The sequence below is a fragment of the Hypanus sabinus genome, chromosome 9 (genome assembly GCF_030144855.1).
Source record: "Hypanus sabinus isolate sHypSab1 chromosome 9, sHypSab1.hap1, whole genome shotgun sequence".
NCBI lineage: Eukaryota > Metazoa > Chordata > Chondrichthyes > Myliobatiformes > Dasyatidae > Hypanus > Hypanus sabinus.
Window position 1 is genome coordinate 161246973 of NC_082714.1, and position 25380 is coordinate 161272352.

At 39.2% G+C, this 25380-nt stretch overlaps 1 protein-coding gene across 3 annotated transcripts in view; it reads left to right on the forward strand.

Moving 5' to 3' along the window:
* unm_sa1614 (un-named sa1614) overlaps positions 1-25380 on the forward strand; it is a 156245-nt gene that overhangs the window by 37016 nt on the left and 93849 nt on the right. Inside the window, exons 2-5 of one of the 3 annotated variants that reach the window (XM_059980984.1) lie at positions 2937-3009; positions 7387-7532; positions 16735-16806; positions 20986-21035. In XM_059980984.1, the coding sequence (XP_059836967.1) occupies positions 2937-3009; positions 7387-7532; positions 16735-16806; positions 20986-21035 (341 nt within the window). Of the gene's footprint in view, positions 1-2936; positions 3010-7386; positions 7533-16734; positions 16807-18739; positions 18881-20985; positions 21036-21926; positions 22012-25380 lie in introns of those variants that run through there. The other 2 variants (XM_059980985.1, XM_059980986.1) reach the window with 2 other exon arrangements.

Below are 25380 nucleotides of genomic sequence, written 5' to 3' on the forward strand. Positions count from 1 at the left end.
TGGAATTCCATCTGAGGACTGTTTTCCCCGGATTAAAGAAGTCTGAGCAGTTTTATACATTCATTAACAGGAAAGTAAGTAAGGAGAGTTTGGATCACTCAAGAACAAGGGAGAGAATTTATGCCTGAGTCAAAGGAAGTGAGTGAGATACTAAATGAGTACTTCGGATTTGTATTCACCATAGAGAGAGAGAGAGATGCTTTTGTTCTAGGATATATTAATATCAAGAAGGAAGGGATGTTGGTGCTTTTGAAAATATATTAAGGTGAATCAAATTGAATTGACTTTATTATTTGCATCCTTCATATACATGAGGAGTAAAAATCTTTATGTTACATCTCCGTCTAAATGGGCAATGTGCAATTTATAATAAATAGTATGTACAGCAGGACAGTCAATATAAAATAGAAATACAACTGTATCAGCATGAATTAATCAGTCTGATGGCCTGGTGGAAGAAGCTGTCCTGGAGCCTGTTGCTCCTGGCTTTTATTCTGAGGTACTGTTTCCCAGATGGTAGCAGCTGGAACAGTTTGTGGTTGGGATGACTCAGGCCCCCAATGATCCTTCGGGCCCTTTTGACACACCCAACTTTGTAAATGTCCTGAATAGTGGGAAGTTGACACCCTACAGATATGCTGGGCTGTTCGCACGACTCTCTGCAGAGTCCTGCAGTTGGGGGAATTACAGTTCCCATACCAGGCAGTGATGCAGCCAGTCAGGATGCTCTTAATTGTGCCCCTGTAGAAAGTTCTTAGGATTTGGAGGTTCATACCAAACTTCTTCAACCTTCTGAGGTGAAAGAGAGTGCTGTTGTGCCTATTTCACCAAACAGCCGGTACGTACAGACCGCGTGAGATCCTCGGTGATGTGTATACCGAGGAACTTAAAGCTGTTCACCAACTCAACCCCAGATCCATTGATGTCAATAGTGGTTAGCGTGTCTCCATTCCTCCTGTAGTCCACAACCAGCTCCTTTGTTTTTTGCCATTTTGAGGGAGAGGTTGTTTTCTTACCACCACTGTGTCAGGGTGATGACTTCTTCCCTGTAGGCTGCCTTGTTATTATTTGACATTAGGCCAATCAATGTAGTATCGTCAGCAAATTTAATTAGCAGATTGGAGCTGTAGGTTGCAACGCAGTCATTGGTATACAGAGAGTAAAGGAGGGGGCTTAGTACACAGCCCTGAGGGGCATCTGTGTTGAGATTCAGAAGGGCAGAGGTGAGGGAGCCCACTCTTACCAGCTGTCGGTGATCTGACAGGAAGTCCAGGAGCCAGCTACACAATGCAGGGTGAAGGCCGAGGTCTGTGAGCTTCTTGTTGAGTCTGGAGGGAGTTATGGTGTTAAATGCTGGACTGTAGTCCAAGAGCAGCATTCTCACGTAAGCATCCTTCTTCTCCAGATGTGTAAGAACAGTGTGTAGAGATGTAGCTATTGCATCATCTGACAATTGGTTGTGTCGGTAGGCAAATTGGAGGGGGTTCCAGGGTGGGACTTCACTGAAATATTTGTCACAAACAAGAGAAAATCTGCAGATGTGGAAATCCGAGCAACACACACAAAATGCTGGCAGAACTCAGCAGGAGAGGAGAAAAGTTAAATAGGGATTTGTGAGGCAAGTTTTTAATTTAATTTAGAGATACAGCATGATAACAGGCCTTTCCATCCCAATGAGCCTGTGCCACCCAATTGCATCCATATGACCAATTAACCTACTAACTGATATGTCTTTAGAATGTGGGAGGAAACTAGAGCACCCAGAGGAAATCAACACTGTCACAGCAAGAACTTACCAACTCCTTACAGACAGCAATGGGAATTGAACACAGATTGCTGGTGATATACTAGCGTTATGCTAACCACTCTCTACTGTACCATTTTTGTTTGCACAGAAAGAGGTAGGTTCCTGGAATGCACTGCTGGGAAATTGGTAGGAGGAGATATAAGAGCAATATTTAAGAGGTATTTAGACTGGCACATCAATAGCCAGGAAGTGAATGGATATAGACTACAGTGTATGGTGGCAGATGGGATTATTTAGATTGTACATTCTGGTTAGAAAACATGCACACGGTCATTGAATTTTTAGGTTTACATTTTATGGCCGGACTTATGGAAAACTATAATCAAGAGGTATACAAAATTATGTGGTGAAAGATGAAAGGCAAATATTGAAGGGAACAGGAGGGGAAACTTTTTCACTCAGAGAGTGGTGAGAGTGGGGAAGCTGCCAGAGGAAGTGGTGGAAGTGGGTTTGATTGCAACATTTAGGAAAAGTTTGGATAAGTACATGGATAGGAGGAGCATTGAGGGCTATGGGCCACGTGCAGGTCAGTGGGACCAGGCAGAATAATAGTTTGGCATGGGCTGTGTGGGCCGGCTGGTGGTGTAGTGGCATCAGTTTTGGACTTCAAACCCAGCTGGGTTCCAACCTGGACAGCAGCAGTATCTGTGTGTAAGAAAGGCCTGGCAATCTACTTCCATATCTTTGCCATGAAAACCCTATGGACCCTGTGGTCCATGAGTCATGAAGAGTCAGACTTGACTTGACTTAATGACTAAACAACAACAAATGTGGACTGTAGGATCTTTTTCTCTCCTCTAGTCCTCTATGGCTCTATGAATTGTAAATCCACATAAAAGTTCAGTCAGGCCATACTTAGAGTAATGTATTCAGATTTAGTCTGCAGTAAACAAGACTGCAAGGCACCTGTTGGCACATGCCAGATTTGCATGTGAATACCCCATGCCCAATAAAGCCTACATTCAAAGAGAGCTGTGGAAATATGGAATAGATGTTTATTTGATACAAATTATAGCATGCCTTCAAATTATTGCAAATTCTCAAGTGTTTTGGTCACTTTTATTCACTTAATGTACTTAAAAGGGCATCTGATGTGTCAACAGACTGATGTTTTATTTTCTTTCTTTAGACTTTAGACAAGGACAGGTCTGTACTCCAGAAAATGAAGAAGGCAGTCAAAATGAGATATACCTCAGGTCAAGGTAAAGAACAAAGCACATCTTTAAATATGATAACATGTAAAAATGCATTCAAGGATTGTTATTTTGTTATACAGTGAATATGGATATTTAGATATAACAGTTTTGCTTCAGTTAGGGAGTTTACCTTCAATTGAATCCAAAGCTATATTACTGACTTACGTCTTTGCATTAAGACATGTAACAGAGTTTTTGTGGAGTTCATATTCTCAATTTGTTCCTGTTTTTTCCTGATATTCTATTATTTTTAAATTTTATTTAGAGACTCAGGACAGTTACAGGCCATTCTGGCCCAGTAAGCTGGCACTGCCCAACTACATGCATGTGACCAATTAACCTATTAACCTATATGTTTTTGGAATAAGATAAAGTAAGTTCTGGGAACACTACGCAGCAACAGTGGGTGAGAAACAGTCTGCAAAAGGGTACTTCGGTGATGAGACATTCCACTCTAGTGCTTTTAAGATGTCTTTTTCTTGTGGCTCCCCCTCCATCATCATTGATATGGTACTCAGCATATTTCCGCAAATCCCTGTACTTCTGCTCTCATTGCATCTACTCCCAGGCAGAACAAAAATATACTTCTGTTGCAGCACCAGCCTCAGTAGCCTACAGATTCAATGGATTAACATGTGTAACTTCTAACACCTACAATGGGATTTCACAACCAGACTTTTTAACCTTTCCTAGCATTCTGAAGGGACTGTTTCCTTCATTATTTCCTGGTCCACTCCTCCACCTTCACTATCTACTCCAGTTCTTATGGCACTTTTCCATACAACTGTTGGAGATCCATCACATGACTTCCCTAAACACAAGTGTCGGCTTTGCACTATGTCAACCTATCTATCTTTAGACCGTACCACCCAGGGACTTTTGCTAATATTATTTTGTGACTGTTTATACTGGATCATAATCATATGTGCTATGTGCAACTATTTGGCCCCAGAGGAATGATGTTTTGTTTAGCTGCATACAGTACATGCGGTTGGTTGAATGACAATAAACATAGAAACATAGAAAATAGGTGCAGGAGTAGGCCATTCGGTCCTTTGAGCCTGCACCGCCATTCAGTACAATCATGGCTGATCATCCAACTCAGAACCCTGTACCTGCTTTCTCTCCATACCCCCGATCCCTTTGGCCACAAGGGCCATATCTAACTTCCTCTTAAATATAGCCAATGAACATGCCTCAACTGTTTCCTGTGGCAGAGAATTCCACAGATTCACCACTCTCTGTGTGAAGAAGTTTTTCCTCATCTTGGTCCTAAAAGGCTTCCCCATTATCCTTAAACTGTGACCCCTCATTCTGGACTTCCCCAACATCGGAAACAATCTTCCTGCATCTAGCCTGTCCAATCCCTTTAGAATTTTATACGTTTCAATAAGATCCCCCCTCAATCTTCTAAATTCCAGTGAGTATAAGCCTAGTCGATTCAGTCTTTCTTCATATGAAAGTCCTGCCATCCCAGGAATAAACTTGAACTAGAACCACTAAGTCAGTCCAATTGAAATAATAATTCACTTGCACTCCTTCCCACCTAATGCATTGCATTTTGTGCTCACAATGTAATCACCTCCATATGGAAGGGAACAAATTCTGATCGGGTAATTGCTTTGCAATACACCTCAGTTCGGTCTGCAAGAGCATCCCTGAGCATCCACTCCCCTGTCACTTTCACTGTCCATCTGGCATCCACTCTAGCTTTTATGTCTTTTGCTTCCTACGTTGCTCCAATATACACTCAGTGGCCACTTTATTATGTATCTCCGATACCTAAAAAAGAGGCCATTGAGTAAACATTCATGGTCTTCTGTTGCTGTAGACCATCCACTTCAATTGTTGCAAGTTCAGAGATGCTCTTCTGCACGTCATTTTTGTAACATGGTGTTATTTGAGTTACTGTTGTCTTCCTGTCAGCTTGAACCAGTCTGGCCACTTTCGTCTGACCTCTCTCTTTAACAAGATATTTGCATTAACGAGCAGGTGTACAGGTGTACCTAGTAAAGTGGCCACTGAGTGTACATGTTCGGCGATTGGCACCTCATCCTCCATCTAGGTACAGTAACACATAATATCGAATTTCACAATTTCTGGTAACTATTCTTATTATTGTCCCTGCAGTATGCATGTACCTCTATGCTTCGATTCTTTTTCTCTACTGACACAGATGTTCCCTCTGTTTTCTGCTGCTTAAAGCATGTTTGTTTTCTCACTTTCCCAGTTCTGATGAAATGGCCCAAAATATCTACTCTATTTTTGATGAATGATTTCTGTGTTGCTGTTTTTTGTTCTGCATTTTCAGTATCTGCTGTTTTTTTCCTCGAATTTTGGCTTCCTGAACAGTCCTACTTTAAAACACTCTACCATTCAGAATCAAGTTTATTTTTTTTTAAATTATTAAGATACAGCACAGAGAAGACCCTTTTGCAACTTTAAGCTGCGCCACTCAGCAACCCCCGATTTAACCCCAGCCTAATCACGGGACCAATTTACAACGACCAATTAACCTACTAACCATCAAGTCTTTGGACTGTGAGAAGAAACCTGAGCACCCAGAGGAAACCCACACGATCACAGGGAGAATGTATGATCTTACAGGCAGCAGCAGGAAATGAACCTAAGTCACTGTTACCTCAAAGCATTGTGCTAACCATTACCTTACTGTGGTACCCTCACTGACATATGTCATGAAATATGTTGTTTTGCAGCAGCAGTACAGAGCAATGCATTTTTAAATAACTATATGATAAAATAATAAATATGTAGTTCAAAAGTGAGCAAACTAGTAGAATCTGACACCATTGACACTTCTACATTTCAGCTATCAAGACACTCTTGTGAAGCCCCATGTTAAATCTGTTGCATGAATACAGAATGTTGGTGTTGATGCATTTATTTTTATGGAACTTGGAAGACAAGGCACCGCTGTGTGACTTGTGAAATTTAGGTGTATGATAATTTTAGTAAACCACAATTTGTTATTTGGAATTTATGCTGTAGGATTCAGTCACATCTTTGCATAACAATCTGAATTACCAGATCAAAATCTGAATTAGTTACCACAATTAAAATGAAATGTGCCATCAAGTTTGTGTCAAAAATAAAGCTACAATGAACATATGCTGCTGGATTTAAAATGATAATGTGTAAAAGTAATTGAGGATTTTTGCGACTCGTCCTGAATTTCTGAAGCCATCTCAAATGCTGCAGTAAATTTGATATTGCTGATTCATCACCAGATTTTCTTACCCAATTATGAAGGCATGCTTCCTTTAATTGCCTGCAGCCATTAAAGCAATTTTAGAACTTCAGAGCTCAAATTATAGAGGAATGCACTTTTAAGTCTCTTTGTTTATTTTATAAATCTTTCCACATTCCACTTTCATGAGAGTTACTGAAAATTACACATATTCAAAGCATCTGAATATTAATTAATTGATCTTGTAATGATGCACGGTGCTCAATAGTACTTGAAGTATAAGAGTGCTGCTTTGCTGATATGTAATTCTTCAAGAATGCAACTGAATCGAATTTCAAATTTTCTATAATTTACAGGAAGTTTACACCACATTAAATCTCTGCTATGATAACTTGCATTATAATAACACTCAGCATCTGTTGAAAACACAAAGTAATGAATCACCACAGATGCCACTGTGTTTTGTAGATTCTATTAACAAATACAAAGTGCTGTTTGTTTCAAAAATTCTGATCTTGTTTCTGAGTTCAAAAATAAAAGCTTCAATTTACCCATTATTGTTGTTTAGAGTTATAGAACACTACCACACAGAAATTGACCCTTTGGTTCATCTAGTCTGTGCCAAAATATTATTATGCCTAGTCCCATTAACCTGCACCCAGACCGCAGTCCTCTATTCCCCTCCCATCCACATTTCTCTTAAACGCTGAAGTCAAATCTGCATCCACCATTTATGCTGACAGCTTTTTACACACTCTCACCACCCTCTGAGTTTAGTTTAATATATCCTTGTATTTCTCCCCTACCTCTTTCCAGAGCAGGGGTTCCCAACTTGGAGTCCATGGACCCCTCGGTTAATGGTAGTGGTCCGTGGCATTAAAAAGGTTGGAAAACTGGTTGTAGAGGAAGGAATATTGTTCTGTGTCTTGCAGAAATGATAGATGATTCTTGTGAATGATCAGTTCCAGTAACTAGAGCTCATCTTTTTATCTTTGTATGTTGATTACCAGAGAATAAAAGCTTTGAAATGTTAAAAGATAAACCAATTTGTTTTACGTCAATGGAAATTAATGCAGAATCATCAATGAAATTTGCCAACATTGGACTAGCAATAAACAGCATGTGTATGTGCATTTTTTTCTGGAAACTAACTGCTACACTGTTTACATTTTTAGAAGACATTACCCTTCAAGAAACATTTGTTAATGAGCTGGACAAACTTGTAGCTAATTTCCAAAGTAATGAGGAGATGGTCCTGGCCGAAGCTTTCAGTAAACTTGCAGAGTACTCTCGAGAGCTGCTGACACCGATGAAGAACCTGGTAAGGCCAGTGGTGAATGTGAAAAATTGAACTCTGAAGAAGTCATCAAGGCATGGTTAAACAAATGTGATTCATCTGGGAGCAGGGGTTCCCAACTTGAGGTCCACAGACCTCTCAGTAAATTGTAGGGGTCATGCTATAAAAAATGTTGGGAACCCCTGTTTCTGAGAATTTGTTTTTGTGCTTCATTTCTTAAATAAGTTTGTTCCAAAAGCTTATTTATATACTTACGTTTCCTTGGAATGTACAAAACACAAATGTCAGATTTATTATACATGAGATGGACAGAAATAGAGTTGTCACAGAGCCCTCTATAACCATTTTTTATACATACACAGAATGTTGGAAAATCTCAGCACATCAGGCAGCATCTATGGAAAATAGTAAATAGTTGACATTGTGGGCTGAGACCCATCTTCAGGACACAGAAAGAAGGGAGATGTTGCCAGAATAAAAAGGCCAGGTGAAGGGGAAGTAGCTAGCTGGAAAGTGATAGTTGAAGCCAGGTGTGTGGGAAAGGTCAAGGGCAGAAGAAGAAAGAACCTGATAGGAGAAGAGAGTAGACAATAAGGGGAGGAAGAGGGGACCCAAGGGGGAAGTAATAGGCAGGTGAGAAGAAGTGCAAGGTCAGAGTGGGGTAGAGGTGTCGGGGGGGCAGGAACTTGTTCACCAGAAAGAGAAACCGATATTCATGCCATTTTGTTGGAGGCTGCCCAGATGGAATATAAGTTGTTGCTCCTCCACCCTAAGGGAAGCCTCATCTTGACACAAGAGGAGGCCATGGATTGAAATGTTGAAATGGGTATTGAATTAAAATGTCTAGCCACTGGGAAGTCCCACTTGTGGCGGATGGTACAATGGTGCTCGACAAAGCAATCCCATAATTTACGATGGGTCCCTCCAACGTAGAGTAGACTGCGGGAACACTGGACACAATAGACCAGCTGATTTGCAGTGAGGTGTTGCCTCACCTGGAAGGACTGTTTGCAACCCTGAACAGAGGTGAGGGAGGAGATGCATGGGCAGTTGTAGGACTTGGGCAGTTTTTAATATATATATTAGGCACTTTTTTAATATATATTGTGGATATCATTTTCAATTTAGTGCACAATTTTGTGATTTTTTTGCAAAAAAACTGGTATTAATGTCTTAAAATAGTAATGGTTAATTAGTTGCAGTTGTATAAATGGAAAATGATAATAAAATGCAGCATTTAACAAAATGCATAGGATACATTTGGAGGGATATGGGACAAATGTGAGCAAATACATCTAATATTAGTTATGTTCAGTATTGACCTGTGGACACAAGCCGGGGCCTGATGACCTGGCTGGGTCGCCTGATCAAGAACGTATGATATTGAGAACTCAAAATACCTGATGATCCCAAGTTACATCACAGAGCATCCTAGAGTGTATCTCAGCATCATGTTCAGTGTTGGGTAATTAGTTTTAATTGTGTAAATTTAAAATTATTATAAAATGAAGCTTTTTAACAAAATGTTTTGGATAGGAAAGATTTGGAGGGATATCGACTAAATGCGGGCAAATAGGTTTAACTCAGCTGGGAGTTTTGATCGATACAGATAAGCTAGGTCACAGCGCGTGTTTCTGTGCTGTAGATTCTATGACTCTATAGAAATTGAATAGAGTGCAAACATTTAAGAGAAAACTAAAATGAAATAAAACCTAAGTGTTCATATGAAAGAGTTCTAAAGCCAATATATTAAAATCTCATTTTAAAAATCTTTTTATTAATTATTATTGAAGAATAACAAAAAAGATACATTAAGTCAATATGTCATTGTATACAATAAAGAATTAAATTAGCAAATAACTGATTAACAAAGCTAACCAATATATCAGTAATAATAAGAGAAAATAAAGTGTTAAGAATATTTTTTTTGAAAGAAGGAAAAAGAAAGAACCCCTACTAACTGAAAAAAACAAACAAACAAAAAAAAGCCATTGGGAGCACAACCCCGGAGCTATACATCATACAAGCTTCCATAAAGAAAACGTCAATCTGCCAACTCAAGTCCACTTAAAAAAATCGGAAGGAAACCATTTTAATTAACTCAAATCAAATGATAGTAGCGGGTGAATGAACCCCACCTTTTCTCAAAATCAAATCGAGGATCGAAAGTTCAACTTCTGATTTTCTCCAAACTAAGACATAACATCACCTGAGAGAACCATTGTATCAAAGTAGGAGCAGAAACATTTTTTCATTTCAACAAAATAGCCCTTCTGGCCAATAATGTAACAAATGCAATTACGTGTTGGTCTGATGGAGAAATACCATTGTAACGTTCTCCTTCGCGTGTACTAATAACGCCGAATTCAACGTCGAGATAAACCAGTCAATGAGACCAGATCACAGTAAGAATAACCATTTACTGTTCACTCTTCACATTAACATATGGTGAAAAAGCGTTGCTCTCACTGTGATTTCTCATGCCTGCAAAACAACTTCTGCTCAGGTGTGCCTCGTGGTGAGCCCCCACCCTCGCGTTAATTTCAAACCGGTACTTTCCCACAAGACGCGGCGAAACCGGATGTGACGTCATCGCATGCCGATATATTTTACATGCAATGAATATACTTTAAACACTTCTAATTCTAACTAGAAAACACTATAAAATGAATTACTAAGTGAAAATAATATAAACTAAATAACTGTCGTAAAGACAGCACAACCATGAATATATTGAGGGACTATACCAAATAAAACTGTCAATTTATTAGGTTGTAAATTAATTTTTAAAACTTTAGAAGTTGTAGAGAAAATAGACTTCCAAAAATGTTTCAGTACAGAACACGACCAAAACATATGTGTCAATGTAGCTGTCTCGGTTTTACATCTGTCTCACTGACTATCAACATTAGAAAACATTTTAGACAGACTAAAATGTTTAAACCTTCATTAAGTGATCCTACTTCTCTTTTTTGGAGGAATAAAGGGGTTTATTCCTTCATGGATCTGTTCCAGGATGGCCAATTGATGTCTTTTAAGAAATTAGTAACTAAATACTCTCTCTCATATTCACATTTCCTGCAATATCTTCAGGTCAGACACTTCTTACAAAAATACTTAAATAATTTTCCATATATACAAGATTCTGACCTGTTAGATAGTATTTTAAAAATGAATCCTTTAGTGAAGGGTTTTATTGGGAAAATTTATAATTTATTGTTACAACAGCACAATTACCCTTCACTTAAGATTAAGCAAGATTGGGAGAGAGAGCTTAACATGACCCTGATAACAGAAGATTGGTTGCGGATTTTGAAGTTGGTTAACTCTTCTTCAATCTGTGCCACTCTCTAATTCAATTTAAAATTGTACATCGTTGCCAGTTAACAAAGGAGAGACCGTCTAAAATGTTTTCTAATGTCAATATATTCAAGTCTAATAGGAAAAGATGTTGATCAGCACAAGCAATGTGCACCAAACTTGAGAACTTGACTGTGGTGTGGAATAGTCAGAGAGAATTTCGACTGGTGTACAAGCTCAAAATCAGAATCAGGTTTAATATCACTGGCATATGTCGTGAAATTTGTTGTTATGTGGCAGTGCTTTGGAATACATAATAAAAATTGGAAATTACAGTAAGAAGTATGTGGTAAATAATTAGTACAAAAAAAAAATGAGGTAGTGTTCATGTGTTCAATGTCCATACAGAAATCTGATGGCAGAGGGTAAGAAGCTTGTTACTGAGTCATTGAATGTATACCTTCAGGCTTCTGTTCCTCCTCCCTAATGGTAGCAATGAGAAGAGGGCATGTCCTGTGTGATGGGGGTCCTTAGTTTTTGAGGCATCGATCCTTAGAGATGTACTAGATGCTGAAGAGGCTAATGCCCATGATGGCGCTGATTGAGTTTACAACTTTCTGCAGTTTATTTTAATCCTATGCAGTGGCCCCCACCTTGTCCCCCTATACCAGACAGTGATGCAGCCAGTTAGAATGCTCTTCATGGTAAATCGGTACATCTGTGGACATTTGCGAGTGCATTTGATGACATACCAAATCTCCTCAAACTCCAAGTAAAATATAGCTGCTTATAATTCTGTCATTCAAACAATGCAGTGACTCTAAAGTACCTACTCCAATTTGAATTTATTGTTGATAGGAACTAAAATAAAATTGAGCACTCAGCAGTTTAGGTAAATCTGATCAATAAAGCTGAAGTTAAAACTGGAAATTAAATAGTACTGATTCAGACTTAAGATCAATCATACTCAGTATGAACCATTATGACCAACTTGCTGCTGTCATCTGAAATAGCCTATTAATCAGTTTTTGCAGAATGACAGCTCCATAAGAGGTATCATAGCCAAAATATAAAACTTAGTTCACCTTTGGTTAGTAGCTGTTTTTGGAGAATATTTTAAAACATTAGTCCAGATTATGTAATGTTTGAAAACCTACTTGTTGTTCAGTATATTTAGTCAGCTTCAGCTCATTATTTTTATATAAAAATAAATTTGTGCAATGGACTTTGATGTTATGGTTCTAACTTAGAATTTTGTTGCTTATGAGCCATATTGAATTAATAATTTTGCAAGTACTAAATAATTTTTTAAAAGATTTTCAGTACTTGGAAAATTATTAATTCAAAACAGCTTATAAGTATCAAAATTATAAGTTAGAACCACAATAAAATCAAAATCTCCTCTTTACAAATTTATGATATACAAAGCAACATATGCTGGAGGATGGAGGATCTCAGCAGGTCAGGCAGCATCTATGGAAAAAAATAAACAGTCGATGTTTCGGGCCAAGACACATCTTCAGGACTGAAAAGGAAAGGGGAAGATACAGAATAAAAAGATGGGTGGAGGGGAAGGAGGCTAGCTGGAAGGTGACAGGTGAAGCCTGGTGGGTGGAAAAGTTCAAGGGTAAGATGTACAATGTTTTAAAATGTTTTCCATTACTTCAAAAAATCATTACAACTATGATTCCTCAAGGCTTGATCCGCAAACATAGTATATCACAAAGTTGCTGGTCCTTTGCATTTGGTCCTTTTCAACATTCCAGTGCCATTTTAAATCAGATTATCTATCTAAGTATCAGATTACCACTGCACTAAGGGAGAACAGTGCACAGTGCACAATTGAATTGAATTGAAATGTCAGATTACCACTGCAGTAAGGGAGAACAGTACACAGTGCACAATTGAATTGAATTGAAATATCAGATTACCACTCCACTGAGGGAGAACAGTGCACAGTGGACATTTAATTGAATTGAAATATGGGAGAACAGCACACAGTGCACAATTGAAATGAATTGAGATATCAAATTACCACTCCACTGTGGGAGAACAGTGTACAATTGAATTGAAATATCAGATTACCACTCCGTTGAGGAATAACAGCACACAGTGGACAATTGAATTGAAGTATCAGATTACCACTCCAGTGAGGGAGAACAGTGCACGATGCCAGGAAAAAACATGAATATTTATGGTATGGAAAGCCTAAGAGTCAGCTTCAGTGCAGGTCTAAACCTGTAATAGAACTCTTAAGCAGGTAATTTTATGTGATCACTGTTCTTTGGTTTTGTTTTGGAGACCTATTTGGACTACCTTATTATTCTCTGTTCTTCATTGTACTTATTAGAAAATAAGTAATTTATAAAGCAGTTGGGCTTTAGAGCATATTTCTAGATTGTATTTATTAATTTTGTGGTTTATGGGGTTGTATACATTTTAATACTATTAAAAACTAATGCTTTATACTGATAGCAGGATTTCAGATCCCACTTTTTGGTATGTCTGTGGTTTCACTCTCAGAATTATGGGGGTGGCCACAACAAAAAATCTATCGGAATACGGTGTAGCTGTGGGAACTTTATATCAGAAAACAGGAAATCTACCATATCAGCAGTGCTTTGAAATATAAAAGTCAAATCATTTACAGAAGTGAGCGTTCATTTTATTTACTGATGGCATCAGAACAGGGAATGAATGCCATTTAGTAATACAAATTGGTTTGAGTAATATATTTAAAAGGACATCATTTCTTTCAGAACTGTTACAGTAGAAGATGGTCTTTATAGCCATTTGAAAGGTAAGAGATTAGAGGGGAACCTTGGTCCTAGGCAAAAGCCAACAGATTCCCCTTTCAAAAGCAAGAAAGCAGGTTTCATAAGATTTGGAAAATCCTGCTTCTGAATAAATGATCCACACTGTCCAGAGGCTACCCGAGCATAGCCCAAAATCATGGAAATTATGACACATTTCTGGGCAGTTCCATGCATAAATGAGACCCAGAATTGTCACAATCTTTGTTAAAAAAAAGAATAATTCCCTGATTTTTATTCATGGTCTCCTTTTATTTTAAGTATACAGAGTAGCACACATAAACATTGCATTATCAATAATAATAACGTTTTCTTGAATTCTCGTGTCCTTCATCATGAGCCTAAAATTCCATGGGACAGGAGAGGTGTATTTAATGTAGTTGAATTAAAAAGTTCCAATTTATTTAAACCAGCCCCTAATGTGAGGGATTTAATAAAAAGTAAATATAGTATACAAAACTGCTTAGTTGAAGAAACCAAATGTTAATGGTAATTAATCTATCAGTTTTTGAGGGCAGGCGAATATAATCAAAGTGAGAATACACAGCTGGTGGACAAATTGAGATGTGGGAGGAATGGAGAAGAAAGTTATGTTTCTGGCTTCATACTTTTGCAGTGGAGGTTGAAAACTGTGATTCCAGCTTTTCCCATTGTAAGGAGGTGTCACATTTTAAATTTATCTATTGCTTTTGGTCTGCAAAAGGGTTTAAAATTGTAAGCCCCAAAACATATTGACAATGTTTGTGCCATTATTCATCAAATTAAAATATTTCTGATTCTTAACCTAGGTCGGATCAGTAACTAACTGTGCATGATATTATGATATCACAGTGATTAACTGGATGGTGATACAAGTTTAAATTCCACCATAGGTGCTTGAGAGTTTTAATTTAAGTAATAGAAACATAGAAAGTCTACAGCACAATACAGGCCCTTCGACCCACAAAGTTGTGCCGAACATGTCCCTACCTTAGAAATGAAATAGAAATAGATCTGGAACTTTCAAACAATGTTCTTTTTTAAATCTCATTTAAAACTAGCTGGTTCTCTCTGGTGACCAACAGGGTAGTAAATGTAGAGCAACACACGATCTGCTGGAGGAATCCTGTGGGTCGAGCAGCATCTGTGAGAGAAAGGAATTGTCGATGTTTCAGGGCAAACCCTACATCATGACTGATGGACGGTTTGGACCCAAAACATTGGCAATTCCTTCCCCTATTAGATACTGCTCAACCCACTGAGTTCAATCAGCAGATTGTGTATTGCTCTACATTCCAATATCTACAATCACATGTGCCTCCGGGGAAGGAACTGTACTGTTCTTGATCAATGTGGCATTGTGATTCCATGTAACTAATGATAAATAACTCCTCTTTTTCAGGGTGATTAAGGGTGGACAGTAAATGACAGCATTTCCTGTGTCATTGATATCACATGAATGAATATTTACTGTTTATCTTACACATCCGTTAATGTTAATCAGTTAATTTTCACACTCTTGGCTTTGGTGAAAGATCTTAAATCTGATTCTGTTCTGAAGTGTGATTTTGTTCATATTAATTTTTGCAACTGTTAATATGGTAGTTTGAAAAGACTAGAAATAAAAGCAAGGCTGTAATGCTGAGGCTTTATAAGGCATTGACCACACCACACTTGGGAAATGTTGAGAAATTTTGGGCTCCTGATGTACTAGCATTGGAGAGAGTTCAAAGGAGGTTCATGAGAATGATCCTGGAAATGAAGGGGTTAACATAGCAGGGGCATTTGAAGCCTCTGGGCCTGTACTTGGTGGAATTTAGAAGAATCTCATTGAAACCGTCAGATATAGAAAAGCCTAGACAAAGTGGACAGGGAGAGAATGTTTCCTTTGAAGGAGTCTAGGACCAGAGAACTTAGCCTCAGAATACAAGGTCACTCCGAAAGAACAGAGATGAGGAGAATTTCTTTAGATAAAGGGTAATAAATCTGTGGAATTCATTGCCACAGGTGGCTCTGAAGGCCAGGTCATTGTGTAAATTTAAAACGGTGTTTGATAGGTTCTTAATTAATAAGGGTGTCGAAGGCAGGAAAGGGATAATAAATGGAATGGTGGAGCAGACCCAATGGACTGAATGGCCTAGTTCTGCTCTGTCTTATGGTCTTATGGAACAGAGGGTTATTTTATAAGTATTATTTCAAATTAAATTGCTCGTTGAAAATGCCAGTATATTGCATGATTTGTCTATTTAGTTGATGAACAGGATTTCACAGCTCTTCCAGTTATTCTGATTGTAACTCTTAATTGATTTCTAAATTGATTAGTTTTTTAAAAAAATTACTTATTCAAAAAATTGACAAGACCTGCTTTTAATTCTAATTTCTTAGAGAATAACCAGAAACAATATGAAGAAAATAATTAATTTTTAACTAACTCCACCATGAAGTAATTTACAATGTTCGACTTCAAAAATGGGTCAAAAATAGAAACTTAAGAACAGGATTTGGTATTCCCTCTTTGTTTTGGCATTCAATTACAGCATGACTAATCTGTATCATTACTACATGACTATGCTCCATGTCCTTTGGTAACTTTACCTAACAAAAATCTAGTGTCTTCACTGATTTAAATAGAACACAGATTTTATTTCAAATAACATAACATAGATCAGTCTCCATGATTAACCTTTTCTGAAACTGTTATCTTTGATTGTCTAGAAAAAAAACCTGTCATTTTTTTTTTACAATTCAACAAAACAAAACTGAGTAAATCTTTGTAAGGTTTAGCATGAGGGCTGGCAGATAATTTGATTGTAAAAGATATTACCATGCCCGGTCTTGTTTTAACCTGACATCTAAATAAACACACCTGCAGACTTGGCGGCAGAGGAGCATCTTTCCTTGCTGATACTCCCATTCAAGTGACACATGCTACTCAGATTATTGAAAACTGAAAATTAAAGCTGGATCCATCTATTTTTGTTCACCTGCTTGCTAAGCTCGCTGGCCCTTTAAACAAGAAAATTATTTATCATTAGGCTCATATTACTTAGTTTTACACATTGTCTACTGTATGGTTTCCCTTTCACACATACTTCAGTTCTTTCGTAATTCTGACTATATGTTTTCTGCTTCAGTTGCAGAGTGCGAATCATATTGTATTCTTCCTGAACTCACTACTGAGAGGAGAACTGAAAGGAGTCAAAGGGGTAAGGAAGTATTGACTGTGATTTTACAAAAATCATCTGACTATATATAACAATTAATGATTGATGAATACTCTGATTTTTATGCTTCTTTGGAGTATCAGATGCAGCTTGTTACTTACATAAATACAATCTACTTTAAAACAAAAAAGCAATTGCGAAACTCAGGACAAATTAACTACAACGTGCTGAGTTTGATTCCCAGCTTCCTCTTATTAGGAGACTAAGCTAAGTGAAGTACTCTCAAAAAGAGTTCATTAACACTCTCCTATCCCAATCCATCAACCACGGTCAGCAGTTGAAAATAAAATTGGATTTGAATCAATTCGTTACTAGTATGCATCCTGACTGGCTGTGTTACCACCTGGTACAGGATTGCAGGGCACTGCAGAGAGTGGTGCGGACACCCAGCACATCTGTGGATGTGAACTTTATTCAGGACATATACAGCAGCAGGTGCATAAAACGGGCCCAGAAGATCATCAGGGACTCCAGCCACCCCAACTACAAACTGTTTCAGCTGCTACTGTCTGGCAAATAGCATCAAGGCCAGGAATAACAGGCCATCAGATTTATCAATACACATTGATCTCACTGTACATTATATCTGACTGTACATACATGTATTCAAAACAACTATCAAAACAATCTTATCACAAACAAAAGAAAATCTGCAGATGCTGGAAATCCAAGCAACACACACAAAATGCTGGAGGAACTTAGCAGGCCAGGCAGCATGTATGGAAAAGAGTACAGCTGACATTTCAGGCCTAGACCCTTCAATTGTATTCTTTTCCGTAGATACCACCTAGCCTGCTAAGATCCTCCAGCATTTTGTGTGTGTTGCATGTATACAATCTTAGTGTTTGGGCAATATCTTCCCACATTTCCCTCTTTGTTGCTTGTACATTGCAATGGAGATGCAACATAAAGATTTTTACTCCTTGAATGTAAGAAATTAATAAATGATCAATTATCAATTTGAATTGACTAAAGCCAACACATTTCCTCAGCTTTTACCAAGAATGCAAGCGTGGACATGAGGTTGTTGGAGGATTCTCTGATGATATGACAGAAAGAAGGAAGTATACAGAATCAGAATCAGGTTTATTATCACTGGCATGTGTCGTGAAACTTGTTAACTTAGCAGCAGCAGTTCAATGTGTTATGTGGCTGGCAACAATGAATATAATATTGAGTCAGGTTCTATAAACAAACATAAACATTTATTAAACTCTGCTCAACAAAAGTGAAAAGTAAACAAACGACTAACTTAACCAGAAGTTAACTGCTATATGACAATTTAACAAGTGGTGAAACTCTGGAGTAGTTCTTAAAGTGGTAAATTCAAACACAGTCTTAAAGTGGAAAATTTGAAAGTCCAAGTAATTTATACAGTCAGTAAGGAGAGACTTCCCTAAAAACTGATTTCTTCGAAGTAACGATGATCTGCCAGTCCTACAGCCGAACGATGCCCTGTCCAAAGGATTCATGATGAAGGAAATAAAGCGGCTTAAAGGAACTGACCTTTTTGCTGGAGGGTGAGCACTGCACAAACCTTCCTGATCTTGCAGGAGTTATCTCAGATGCAGGTCACTATTCCTGAATGAAGATTCAATAAGGTCGATCCTTAACAAAACCACCAAACAACACCAACTTTACTCAATCCTTCGGGTTCCCGTACTTCAGTAGACTCTTCACTCTCCAACTAGACTGTAAAGGTAAATCAAAGATGCAACAACCCAGAACCAGCAGCGATTGGCGAAACTGCCGGCACAACAGTTTTTTGCTCCTTACAATAGAAAGTAAAAACTTACTTTAAAAACGAAACTGCGTCATGAGACGAATATGCAACAAAACTAACTAACAAACTGACTATTGAACTAACCTGCGTCACAACAGGGGTTTCCCGTTGGAGCAGTATATCATGTGACCACACACCGACGGGAAAATGACATCATGTGACCTCACACTGGCGGGAAAATTACATCACCCCACCATCAGAAGACAATTACATTATGCTCACAAGATACTCAATTACATCATGGTCATAAGACAGTCACAAGATACCCATGGGGTACGTAACAAATATAACATAATATAGAAGAAGAAAAAAATTAATAAATAAGTAAATCAATAATATTATCCGTATATTGAAGATTAAAAATTGTGCAAAAAAACAGAAATAATATATATTAAAAAAGTGAGGTAGTGTTCACGGGTTCAATGTCTGTTTAAGAGTCTGATGGCAGAGGGGAAGAAGATGTTCCTGAATTGCTGAGTGTGTGTCTTCAGGCTTCTGTACCTCCTACCTGATGGTAACAGTGAGAAAAGGGCATGCCCTTGGTGCTGGAGGTCCTTAATAATGGATGATGCCTTTCTGAGACACCCCTCCTTGAAGATGTCCTAGGTACTTTGTAGGCTGGTATTCGAGATGGACACGTACAAACAAGCTGGATGAACTCAGCAGGTCGGGCAGCATCTGTTAAAACAAGCAGTCAATGGATGAGTTCATCCAGCTTGTTTGTACGTGTTGATTTGACCACAGCATCTGCAGTGTACTTTGTGTTTACTCAAGATGGAGCCGACTAAATTTACAACCCTTTACAGCTTCTTTCGGTCCTGTGCAGTAGCCACCTCATACGAAAATACAAATATAAAATAGGAAGCATAGCTACAAGAGATTTTCTAGATGCTGGAGATCCTTCATGACACACATGCAATGCAGGAACCATTTAGCAGCTCAGGTGGCATCAAGGGCACTGACATGTCTTCAATCTGAAATGTGAATTCTGTTTCTCTTTCCACAGAGCTGCCTGACCTATTAAATGTTTACAGTTGTTTCTGTTTTTATTTCAGATATCCATCATATGCAGTTTTATTTTCATATGCATTTGCAGGCGTGATTGGGTCACAGAAATGTGTTGACTAAAAAGGAGTGTGCAATATTCATAACTCATTGTAATGTGGCTTCTAAGCAGCTGAACTTGCAACATGAAATGTACTAACCAAAGGAGTTCAGCTAATAGAATTACATTTATACTGTTGTCACGTACCCCGTGACTGGGTTACCAAACCAGCAGAAATGGAATGATACGTTGGAATCTGGTATTACTGTAACTAAAAGTGTTTATTAGTAAACTAGTAATACAGTACAATAAAATGCAAATATACATATAAAACAGGTTATTATATTCAGAAGTGTGGAAATATAAATCAAAACCAAGCTCTATCAAAGTTTAGGGGTAAATGAATAGTCTTAAGATGATGCAGAGTTCTGTTCAGTTCAGTTTAGGTCGAGGTAGTTGCTGTTGGAGAGAGAGTGAGAGAGAGAGCGAGAGGTGAGCAGTTGCAGCAGGCAAACCTTCCATTGTCTTCTTGTTCTGTTGTGCAGTTGTGGTCACTGACTGTGACCCCTCCATTCCCGGCCAGACCGTTCTTCAGTGGTGAGCTTGTCACCCAGGCAAGAGTGGACACACACACAAGCCCCCACTGGCCTGCCTTCACACTCTGTGAGCCTCTGATCGATTCCCCCGAATCAATCCTCCAAGCCCCCACCTTCCTGTGGGTGCACAATGCTCTTTCAGTGTCCAGTGGCGTGTCTGCTGGTGTCTCAGCAGACTCCCTTTTTATCTTCCCTGACAGGGTACCTGCCATCCATCAACTGACCATGTCCATGTCCATCAAACTGGGCCACTCCTTGCTGTCTCAGCAAGAATGTTAATGAACAAAGAAGAGTGTCCTTGTAGCAAAGGTAAATAATCAGTGAAGAAGCCATAATACTAAATCATGTGTGTGTCTCTCTCTCATCTGCTCTGGATGCCTCCCCTCCCCCTTTATCTCTCTCTCTCTCTCTCTCTCTCTCTCTCTCATTAGCAGCATAGTTCACAAGGGGGGTCAACTCTGGACCCCATCTCTGCCATGGTTTGCTTATCACAGATCACACTATTGATCTGTCCACCACCCAAGCCATGATGTCTTCTTGCTGTTGCCATCAGGAAGAAGGTACAGGAGCCTTTGGAACCACCAGGTTCATGAACAGTTATTACCTCTGTACCATTCTCTTGAACCAATGGGGATAACTTGACATGCTCCATCATTGAAATATTCCCAAAACCTTCAGACTTTGTTTAGTACCACTCCTGGTTGCTGATTCTTTTTACTTTTTATATTTTGTTGCAGGATATAAAGAAACCCTTTGACAAAGCTTGGAAAGATTATGAAGGCAAATTGTGAGTTAAAATATTTATCTTTTGATGCACCGTGAGTCCAGTAATATATTTTTTTTCTTTTTTGCTTTGTGATATCTATTATCAAAAGGTCACAGAATTTCACACGACAAAAGAAATCTTCATGGTTTACTCTGCCTAGAGATGCTGATTCAAAGAGCTATACTAGTCTCACTGACCTTATTCTTCCATATAGCTGCACAAAATTTTGCTTTTCCAATTAATTATCCAGTTAAATCATTAATTAACTGAACAATAATAATATTTAAATAAACATTCACAAAATGCTGGAGGAACTCAGCTGGCCAGGCAGCATCTATGGAAAAGAGAACTGTTGACATTTCGGGCTGAGACCCTTCATCAGGACTGGAGAGAAAAGAAAGATTTAGATAAACTTTGCCTTGAATTCAGTTCTGAAGAAACTGCTATTCATATGCTGAACTTGCCTGATTTCCAACCTACTCCCACCCATTCCATCTGCTGTCCCTTACCTGACACCCTCCTCCACTACAGAAACCAGTGAGCAAAGCATATTAACTGCAGATTTTTAAGCAAGTATTTCCACTTACTCTGATTGAAAAAGATGGGCTTATGTTTATGTCTAGACTTTCTGATATGAAGAAGTAATTAATCCATTGCATTAATCTGCCCAGTCATGTTATTACCAAAATGTCTATATAATAATGTTAGTAATGCATTTTAAATGGGATCATACTAAGGTATTGAGGGATTATGTATCAGAAATATGACTCAAAATTGTTTGGATTGGGTGGAGGGATGGAGTTATGTTTCTAACAAAGCAGGTGTAATGCACAAACAAGAGAAAATCTGCAGGTGCTGGAAGTCTAAGCAACACACACAAAATGCTGGAGGAACTCAGCAAGTTAGGCTGCATCTCTGGAGAAAAAGTACATTCGATGTTTCGGACCAAAACCCTTCGGCAGGACTGGAGAAAAAAGCCGAGGATTAGATTTAAAAGGTGGGGGGAGTGGAGAAAGAACCACAAGGTGATAGGTGAAACCTGGAGGGGGAGGGATGAAGTAAAGAGCTGGGAAGTTGATTGGTAAAAGAGACTGAAGGCCATGGAAGAAAGAAAAAGGGGTAAGGAGCACCAGAGGGAGGTGATGGGTGGGCAAGGAGATGAGGTGAGAGAGGGAAAAGGGGATGGGAAATAGAGAGTGGGGGTGGTGGGGGGTTTGAGAAAGTTTGGTACCAGAAGTTTGAGAAATCAATGTTCATGCCATCAGGTTGGAGGCTACCCAAACAGAATATAAGGTGCTGTTCCTTCAACTTGAGTGTGGCCTCATCACGACAGTGATGGACATATTGGAATACATATGGGTAGCCACTGGGAGATCGAGCTTGTTCTGGCAGGTGGAGCATAGATGCTCATTGAATCAGTCTCTCAATCTAAATCGGGCTCACCAATGTACAGGAGGCCAACCTGAGAGAACTGAACACAGTACATGACCCCAACAGATTCACAGGTGAAATGTCGTGTCACCTGCAAGGACTGTTTTGGGCTCTGGATGGTAGTGAGGGAGGAGGTGTAGGGGTAGGCCTAACACTTGTTCAGCTTGCAAGGATAAGTGCCAGGAAGGAGATCAGTGGGGAGAGAGGAGCGGACAGGGGAGTTATGTAGGGAGAGATCCCTGTGGAAAGCAGTAAGTGGGGGGAGGGAGTGAAAGATGTGCTTGGTGGTAGGATCCCATTGGAGGTGGCAGAAGTTTCAGAGAATTATGAGCTGGACGCAGAGGCTGATGGGGTGGTAGGTGAAGACAAGAGGAACCTTCTCCCTGGTAGGGTGATGGGAGGATGGGGTAAGAACAGATGTGCATGAAATGGAAGAGATGTGGTTGAGGGCAGCATTGATGGTGGAGGAAGGGAAGCTCCTTTCTTTGAAAAAAGGAGGACATCTTCATTCTAGATGGCGTTTTTACAAGAAGTAGGCTGGGACAAGTCGCAGTCTAGGTAGCTGTGAGAGTCGGTGGGTTTGTAATAGACATCGGTGGATAAGCTGTCTCTGGAGATAAAAACGGTGAGATCGAGAAAGGGATGAGAGGTGTCGGAAATGGACCAGGTGAATTTGAGGACGTTGATGAAGTCAACAAGTTCAGCAGGGGTGCAGGAAGCAGCACCAATACAGTCATCAATGTAGCGTAGGAAAAACGCGGGATCCAGTGTCAGCTTGGAACATAGACTGTTCCAAGTAGCCGACAAACAGGCAGGTGTAGCTAGGACCCATAAAAGTGCCCTTGGCTACCCCTTTTGTTTGAAGGAAGTGGGGGGAGCCAAAGGAAACATTATCGAGAATGAGGACAAGTTCTGCTAGGCAGAAGATAGTGGTGGAGGGGAATGGTTTAAATGTAATGCACTCTTCCCTCCACTAACCTGCAGGTTACTCTTGGGCAAGGTGCAGCACCTGCTTAGCCCTCCGATCAGGGTTATGTGAAGCCAGGGGAGCAGGTGGTGGATGGTTGTATGAGCAGCTGGTGCATATCACAAGCCCTGGCTATGTGACCACTTATGCCAGGCAGACAATCTCTGAAGGGTACTGACAATGACTGGGGTCACCTGTCTTATAAAGACACCGCCCAGAAGAAGGCAATAGCAACCCACTTCTGTAGAAAAATTTGCCAATAATCATGGAAAGACCATGCCATCCATGTCATTCCATCATTGAGGTAATACAAGGGTCAAGCAACAACATAATGTGTTTTAGTTACAAAGGAAATGCAGTTCAGGCAGAGAATAAGGTATAAGACATGACAAGGAAAACTGTGAGCCACCACTGAGTTCCTCCAACAGTTTGTTTTTTGCTGCAGATTCAAGCGTCTGCAGTCTTCACTGTTGGTTTCTCAGATCTGAGCTTCTCAGCTCAGTCTACGATGACCCCATCTAAATCACACAGCTGCAGAGCAGGCAGCTGTATGAAAACCTGTTTCAATGTTGAGTGCCTAGCAACCAACAACTTGACCTAATTTCACAATGTAATATTATTTCATTTGTAACAACATTATTATGTCTCCATCCCACACATAAAACTGCTCATCTGACTAAGTTTGAATCATGACAGAAAATGCCAGTTTAAATTTCTATAGATTCTGCCTGGAAAATAATGTAATCATATTGTACATAATAGGCATCCATTTTCATACGTATGGTGCTGCAGAAATGGAATTTTAGAATTTCCAGAAACAAAACTGAATGCCGTACTCCAGAGCATTTTATTTTACAAACCCCTACAATTATTTGACACTAGCTAATTACATCTCATCAGTCTACCTCGATGATCAGTAAAATTGTGGAAGATTTAAAGATTAGAGCTTTATTTTTCATACGTACATTAAGTTATAAAGTAAAATGTGTAATTTTGCATCAAATCAAATTAGCGAGGATTGTACTTGGTCATGTTTCCCGTGCCAATATAGCAAGCACACAACTCACTAACCTGACCGTGTGTCTGGAACTTGGGAGGAACCAGGAACCCAGAGAAAACATACAACACCTTATAGACAGAGGTGGGAATTGAATCCCGATCTTACAGCTGGTGCTGTAAAGGATTCTGCTAATTGCCATGCCATTCTTTTAAGTGATTAATGACTTTAATGTTGATTATTTCAATGACAGTGCTAGCAAGAGACACCTTCTCAACAAACCTCCTACCCATTTTCATTTTGGTTTTCAGTAGGACCGTTCAGATTCCTCATCACAGCCTTTAACTAAATGTAGACAAAAGAACTAAAGTATAGAAATGTGAGAGCATCTACTCCCAATGTCAAGGCAGGATACGATGGGAATGCATAGAAAATCATAGCTTGCATAAATAGTTGTCAGTCTTCTTGGTTATAGACCATTGCTGCAAGAGTTTTCCTGCTTCATCGATCACTTTCCATACATCACGGTGAAAACTGAGGATGATCATCAATGATTGAACAGTGTTCGATTCTATTCAAAATTCTGGATAGATGAAGCTGCCCATGACTGCATGCAGCAAGACTCGGGCATTAAAATAAATCAGCCTATATTTAACTGGCAGCCCCTCTAGCAGCCTAATCATTCATTTCCTTCATTGTCATACAGCAAATGCAGCAATGCAGTGTGTGCTATCTCCAAAATGGGGCGCACAGTAGTATAGTGGTTAGCATAATGCTCAGTTTAACTCAGTTTCTAAAGTTTGTAGGGAGCTTGTAGGGTCTCACTATGGCTATGTGGTTTTCCTCTGTGTGCTCTGGTTTCCTCACACTTTCTAAAGATGTGCAGGTTAACAGATTAATTGGTCACATTGACGTAATTGGATGGCATGGGCTCATTGGCAGGCTGTAACTGTGTTGTATCTCTAAATAAA